The 7,943-nt window shown below is 42.4% G+C and overlaps 1 protein-coding gene across 3 annotated transcripts in view; it reads right to left on the minus strand.

Moving 5' to 3' along the window:
* VPS13A (vacuolar protein sorting 13 homolog A) overlaps positions 1-7,325 on the minus strand; it is a 242,039-nt gene extending 234,714 nt beyond the window's left edge. For all 3 annotated transcript variants that reach the window (XM_030876971.2, XM_060300819.1, XM_060300820.1), the window contains exon 1: positions 7,092-7,325. In XM_030876971.2, the coding sequence (XP_030732831.2) occupies positions 7,092-7,191 (100 nt within the window). In that variant the 5' untranslated portion in view covers positions 7,192-7,325. The remainder of the gene's footprint in view (positions 1-7,091) is intronic.
* Positions 7,326-7,943: the final 618 nt, after the last annotated feature.

Here is a 7,943-nt window from a genome sequence, read left to right on the forward strand (position 1 = left end):
TCAATAATAATCTTTCAAAACTGAAAGCATAATGCCCAGATGGTTTCACTAATGTTCTACCAAATATTTAAGGAAAAAATGACACTAATTCCTTACAATCTCTTCCAGATAACATATGAACATTTCTAACTCATCTATGAGGTATTACCCTAATACCAAAACCAGATGAAAATATTACAAGAAAGAAAAACTACTGACCAATATCTTTCATGAACATAGATGCAAAAATCCTCAATAAAATATCAGAAAATTGAATCCAACAATGTATAAAAATAATAATACTATGGTGAAGTGGGATTAATTCCAGGCATTAAAGCCTTGTTCCACATTCAAAAATCAATGCAATCCTATGGCTCATAGAAAAATCTTATGATCATATCAGTAGATGTAGAAAAATCACTTTACAAAATCCAACACACATTCTTGAACAAAACCTCTCAGTATACCAGAAATAGAGGTATGTACGGTAGAAAAAGTAGTAATAATGGATTTCTCTGGGGGTGTGGGCAAGCAAACTTTTGGGCATGATGGATATGTTCATTAGCTTGATCATGATTATGATTTCCTAGGTGAACACGTGTTAAGATTTATCAAATTGTAGACTTTAAATATGTGCATTTTACTATTTGTCAATTATACCTCAATAAAACTGTTAATATCCAATTAATGGTAGAATCTCGATTGTGGGTATATGGATATAGACTGTAAAATCTTGTAACACTGATGTATGTTTGACTACTTGTCATAATAAAATGTTCCCTTTCAACTCTAAAGTTTTATGAAAGTATCTTAGAATGTAACCAAGCAGGACCCTATGAGGCCTTCCCAGGATAGACACCCACCCATGTCCTCCGCCTGCCTTTTGTCTGTAGAAAAACTTTAGTCAAAGAATAAATTTAATCAGAGAATTGAGAAAATGCAGAAAGGAAAACAGTCAAGCAAGGCAAAATAATAATAGTTAGCCATTAACAAAGTCAAGGACTTTTAGTTCCTCCTCAAGGGCTATAGATAATATTCTGAGCCATGTCCTTTGAGCTGTTTTTTCAGATACTGAAACCCCCACCAGGTGGAAGAAGTTAACTGTATGCTGCCCACAATCACAGAGACCCCAGACTGGTTGGAACCTCCAGGTTGATGATGCTGACCCTCAATAACCTCACCACCAACCAATCAGAAGAATGTCCACGAGCTGTTCACATACCTCACAAATCCCTCCCTCACCCTGTCTTTATAAACCTTTCCCTGAAAGCCTTTGGAGAGTTCAGGTCTTTTAAGCACTAGCCGCCCTGGACTCCTTGCTTGGCGCCCTGCAATAAATGCTGCACTTTCTTTTACCACAATCCGGTGTCAGTAGAATGGCTTTACTGCATGCCAGCAAGCAGACGGAAATTTGGTTCGGTAACAAGAACATAAAAGAAAAACCAATATTTAATTGGCAATTCCACTAGACAATCATTTGTTTGGTTTCCCAGTATATTCCTATCACAGAAGAATGACTTCTTAAAATCAGGAACTGTGCCCTGGCTGAATCTTCATCTTCCTATAGAGTTACTGTTATACTGGGGGTATGCATTAAGAGGCCACTGAATATAAGACTATATATAAAGAGAAAACTGAGAGATTACCATTTCAAAAATAGAATATGCAAGTTAGTTTAAGATAAAGAAGAAGAAATCTGAGTTTCTAATGTTACATAAAGATGGCGGGCATAACAAAATTTTTTAATTTGCCCAAGTACTGTAATTCTGGAGCAAACAACAAGAAAGTGAGAAGGAAAACTATAACATTAAGAGGTACGCTCTATGTTACAAATGATAATTCTATCATACAAGCCACACTTACTATTACTTCTGCCCCTGAATTTCTAGTATTTTTGCCCTGAAAGTGCTCTTCAAATGCACCCAGTTGTACATCACAATCCCCTGTGTCATTTGTTTTAAAAAAAACTTTTTTGGTGTCCTACTCTAGATAAATGAATTATAATGTCTGGGAAGTGGTTCCAAAAAAATCTGTATTTCTAACAAGCATGTATGACTGATTCTGATGCAGCCTAGCTCTTGAAGGAAATATTAAATGCTAGATGGTTTAGCAAAGTAGGGAGGCGAACTTCAGATGAAGTCTATGAAGTATAAATACTACCACCTCCCTAAATAGGTGATACACGGGAAGGGTGGGTGGAAGGGTGTAAATAACACTGTATAAAAAGTATACTTTACCAACATCAGAATTTGCCAGGAGTTTGAGAAAAAACTCAATTCGTCTTTCTCCTTACACAAAATAGATGCTTCTGGCACTCAGTCTACATACTGTACAGGACCCAGTATAGTAGTACTGTTCTGCTGCACTATAATTAGTTTTTGTAAACTCCATTCATATATAACAATGTTTCTAAGGAAAAATGAATTCTAATTTCCAAAGAGCCATCTCTGAAACAATTTTTCCATTATTAGATATGAAACCATCCATTTAACTCCTGTATACTAATTCATACGATTCATATGCCAATAGTGAAATTGGCTGGATTATTACACAGAAACCTAGCAAAACCATACATTTAAAACTAACCATACATTTATGGTCTGATATTAGACCATAAAATATTAAGCCCATCATCTTAACATTTTTCCTATGTAACATTTAGCTTCTATTATTGAAATTTTCAAAGAATTTTTTAACCCTCTAAGTTTATCAAAAAATTATTGCTTTGGGCTTCCCTGGTGGCACAGTGGTTTAGAGTCCGCCTGCCGGTGCAGGGGACACGGGTTCATGCCCTGGTCCGGGAAGATCCCACGTGCCGCGGAGCATCTGGGCCCGTGAGCCATGGCCACTGAGCCTGCGCGTCCGGAGCCTGTGCTCCGCAACGGGAGAGGCCAGAACAGTGAGAGGCCCGCGTACCGCAAAAAAACAAACAAACAAACAAAAACTATTGCTTTTTAAATTCTCCAAGAATTTTTTAAAATTCTAGCTATTATTCAAAGCTTCATTTAACAAAATATAACCAACTTTGATACATAAAACACTAACACATTATTTTTAAAATGTGGTAAACACCAAAATTAGAGGGATCACACTACCTGATTTCAAGACACTATAAAGTTACAGTTATCAAGATAAGCATGGTATAGGTGAACAGATGGACACACAGATCGTTGAAACAGATACAGTTCAAAAATAAACCCATAAAATATAAAGTCTACTGATTTTTTTACAAACGTTCAAAGATAATTCGATGGAGAAAGGATATTCTTTTAAGCAACTCGTGCTAGAAAAATTGGACGTTTGTATCGACATGCAAACAAAGAAACCCCAACCTTCAACCTATACTGCACTTTATACAAAAATGGATCAGAAATTTTACATTTACAAAAATGTAAAATATAAAATTATAAAACTTCTGGAATAAAACATAAGAGAAAATCTTTGTGACTTTGGGTTAAAGATTTCACAGATATAACTGACTCATGAAAAGCATGACATTGGGACTTCTCTGGTGGTGCAGTGGTTAAGAATCTGCCTGCCAGTGCAGAGGACACAGGTTCGAGCCCTGGTCGGGGAAGATGCCACATGCTGTGAAGCAACTAAGCCCATGTGCCACAACTGCTGAGCCTGTGCTCTACAGCCTTCGAGCCACAACTACTGAAGCCTACGCGCCCAGAGCCAGTGCTCCACAAGAGAAGCCACTGTGATGAGAAGTCCGTGCACTGCAATGAAGACCCAACACAGCCAAAAATTAAAAAATTAAAATTAAAAAAAAGCATGACATAAAAATTTTTTGATAAACTGGAATTGATCAAAATTTTAAACTTTTATTTTGCAAAAGACAGACTTGGAAAAGACTGGGAGAAAGTATTTTTAAATCACGTATCTTACAAAGGACTTGTATCCATAATATTTAAAGAACTTTCAATACTCAACAATAAGAAAACACTTTGGAAAAGAGTTTGGAAGTTCCTTAAAAAGTCTAAAAGAGTTACCATATGACTCAGAAATTCCACTTCTAGGTACATACCCAAAGCATTTAAAATATATGCTCACGAAAAACTTGTACATGAATGTTCACAGCAGTATTACTCATAAAAGGAAAAATAATAACTTAAATGTCCATCAACTGATGAATGGATTAACAAAATGAGCTATATCCATATAATGGAATATTAGTCACAAAAAAGAATGAAATACTGATATACGCTACAATATAAACGAACCTTGAAAATATAAAATTAAGGGAAAGAAGCCAGAAAAAGAGGCCATGTATATTGTGATTCCACTTATTTATTTTATTTTATTTATTTATTTTTGGCTGCGTTGGGTCTTTGTTGCTGTGCGCAGGCTTTCTCTACTTGCGGGAAGCAGGGGCTACTCTTTGTTGCGGTGCATGGACTTGTCATCGCAGTGGCTTCTCTTGTTGCAGAGCACAGGCTCTAGGCGCGCGGGCTTCAGTAGTTGTGGCTCGCGGGCTCTAGAGTGCAGGCTCAGTAGTTGTGGCACACAGGCTTAGCTGCTCCGTGGCAGGTGGGATCTTCCCCGACCAGGGATCGAACCCATGTCCCCTGCATTGGCAAGCGGATTCTTAACCACTGCGCCACCAGGGAAGCCCCTGTGATTCCATTTAAATGAAATGTCCAGAATTGGCAAATCCACAGAAGACAGAAAGTAGATTACTGGTTGCCAGAGGAAGGGTGGGGATAAATCTGTACTGACTGTTTATAGGTATAAGATTTATTTTTGGAGTGTTGAAAATGTTCCGGAATTAGATAGTGGTGACAGTTGCACTATTTTGTGGCTATACTAAAAAACACTGAATTGTACATTTTAAAAGGGTGAATTTAATGATATGTAAATTAAATCTCAACAGAAAAATAATCCAATTAAAATGAGTAAGATTTGAACAGACATTTCACCAACAGAAATATACAAACAGCAAGGAATAACATGAAAAGATGCTCAACACCCTCAATCACTAAGGAAATACAAATTAAAACCACAAGGCTTTACCACTATTTACCTATTAGAAAAGCTTTAAAAAAGTGTTTTAAATGACAATACTAAGTGCTAGTGAGAGTGTAGAGCAACTAAACACCCATACAATGTTAGTGAGATAGCAAAATGGATAGCCACTTGAAAAGCAGTTCCACAGTTTCATATAAATTAAGTATTCCCTTACCATGGAACCTCGAAATCCCAAAAAGAAATAAAAATTTATGTCCACACAAAAACGTATACATGAATGTTTACAGTAGCTCTATTCATAATCACCAACAACTGAAATGTCCCTGAACTGGTGAACGGATAAACATTTACAGGATACAATAAAATATTACTCAAAAATATAGGAATGAAATACTGATGCATGCAACACATGGATGCCTCTCAAATCCATTTGTATAAGTGAAAGGAGTGAAATTAAGAAATCAGACCCCAAAAGCTACATACCACAGAATTCCGTTTATATGGCACTCTAGAAAAGGCAAAACTGTAGGGATGGAAACAGATCAGGGGTTGCCAGGAGAAGGGATGGGGGTTGGGTGGGAGACTACAAAGGGGCAGCAGAGGAAATTTTGAGGTCTTCATGTAATTTTGCTGTATCAAGATTGTGGTGGTGGATACTTGCTTCCTTGCATTTGTCAAGACTGACAGAACTGTACATCACAAGAGTGAATTTAGTGTATGCAAATTTTAAATGAACAAATCCGTTGATAAATCACACTCCACACAAACCTCCGCCTTGAATGTAGAAGCCACTTCCAGTATAGGTCAAAGCACAACACAATGTTCTCAAGGCTTCCTAATGAGGTAGGTGGAGACCACTTTTATCATTTTTATTTTGCAAATGAGAAGCAACACAGTAGAAACCATCTGCAAATTTCTGGTACTAGTCAGAGTGATGAGCTAGCATTTATGTCCTTAGTTCTTGTGGTCCCACTCTCTATCAAGGTACTAGATGCCAACAGTAGTAACAAGAGGTTTTCTTTATCAAACTAAATTATCTATTTACACTATTTCATAAAGGAGAAATATTAAGATAAATAAATACTTTAGAAGAAGGCTGCAGGGGCATATTCAAGAACAGTAAAATTTTAAAAAAAAGAAACAATATACTACTCACACACAAAAATTAACTCTAGCTTTGGCCTGGGAGACGCATTTCATAAAGAAAAGGAATCTAATTTCTAATGGGTGTTTAAAATAGATAAAAGTATAATACAAAAACAGTGGAAGCACTGAAAATCAAACTCCAAATAAGGAAGCGCACCAGAATAAACAGACACAAAGTAAAGCGTCGGTCCTTCACCATCTCAGCAACCTAAGGACAGGTTCATCCCCGTCTTTTACAGGTCTGAGATGCTGCACAGCGCACCTAGTTTCTTAAAAAATTCAGTAACTCACTGTGACCCACAAAACCCCAAAGCCTTAACAAGCGTGACACCCTGCTGGGTCAGGTCGTGAATTGAAATCACACAACCAACCGTTCGAGTAATTCTGCCCAGGAGTTTTCACTCTGTGTTATCAGCCGAACCCAGGCGAGCCACCGGGACTCCAGGTGGTGAGGCCGGAAAGGGGAGCCGAGAAACCAGCACAGTTTAGCGGTACCCGGAGACTGGGCGAGGAAGGAAGAGAGCGTCTTCGGTCACAGCGCCTTGCTTTCACGTGCGAGGCGGCGTGCGACACTCCGTGGGCTGCCCGGGGCCTCCGGCACAATCCAAGGGGGGTAAAATAACAGGGACCAGACCAAGTCCAGGTGTGTCTCGTGGCCGCCCCTCGCCCAGCACAGCTGAAACCCGACCGCGAGAGGCAGAAAAGGGCGCCTCTGTGGAACGTGAACTCCAGAACCCTGGAGTCTACTGCGGGTCCCCTCAGCGGAAAAAGGGGGCCCTTTTCATCCCGCACCCGAGACCCCACTCCCCTCCGGCAAAAAAATAACTTGCCGGCGGAGGCCCCGCAACTGCCGCCCGGCTCTATGTAATCTGACCCCAACGAGGGCGGCGGCAGGTGGCAGCGAGGGGCCCGAGGCCCCACGAAGGCTGGGCCGGGCTCCGGCAACGGGATCCCGGGAGGGAGGCGAGATGGAGGGGCAGCGGCGGTCTCGTTACCTGCCCAGATGCCCAGATTGAGCTGGGACTTGTCCAGGTTCACCACATAGTCCCCCAAGAACCGGTTCAACACGTCCACGACCACCGACTCGAACACCATTTTTCTCAGCCGCGGTGAACGCGGCGCTCCTTCTTCGTGCGCCTGCCCTCCCGTGCCCTTCTGACGAGACCACTCGATTCACCGGCTCCTGGGCGGCTCCGACCGCGGGTCCGGACGCTCAGCCCCGCCGCGAGCCCTACTAGAGGCGGAGGCGGCCGCTCGCGCGACGCATGCGCAGCTCAGGCTCCAGGGTTGGGTCGGAGCGGGAGGCCCCGAAAGGTGGTAGGGCGGCTGCGCGGCCGCCTTTCTTACGTGTTCCCCTGTCGGGCGGAGCGCCGCTGCTCTTTCTCCTCAGCCCCTCCTCCTCCCCCCATCGCCTGGCAACGGGACGAGTACCTGGAGTTCCCAGGCGTTTTACGACCCCGCCCCACCGGCAGTCCGGAGCCGGGAGTGGAGACGAGGACGGGGCGCCGGGGGTCGCAGCGGTTACTCCGGGCCAGGAACGCCCCGCCCCTAACCGAGGAGACACGCCCCCAGCCGGGCGGGGAGGTCCTAAACCTAAGTAAAGCAGGCTTCGGATTCTAGCGTTTTCTCTTTTAGGCTTGAGGCGTCCCGAGGGGGTCCCAGGGAGCGCCCACTTGTTATTACAGGTTCGCAGGTACAGGCAGAGCCCGGGCGTTGCCGGCTTCCTGGGTCCGACCCCCCCTTAGTGTCTCGGTGCCTGTAACTGCCCCGCCCGGCCCTCCGAACGCTTGGCGAGGACGCGCCGTGGGTGTCTTAACTTCCCGGGCTGCAAATCCAGAGAGGGAAGT

This window comes from Globicephala melas, chromosome 6 (genome assembly GCF_963455315.2).
Source record: "Globicephala melas chromosome 6, mGloMel1.2, whole genome shotgun sequence".
Lineage (NCBI taxonomy): Eukaryota > Metazoa > Chordata > Mammalia > Artiodactyla > Delphinidae > Globicephala > Globicephala melas.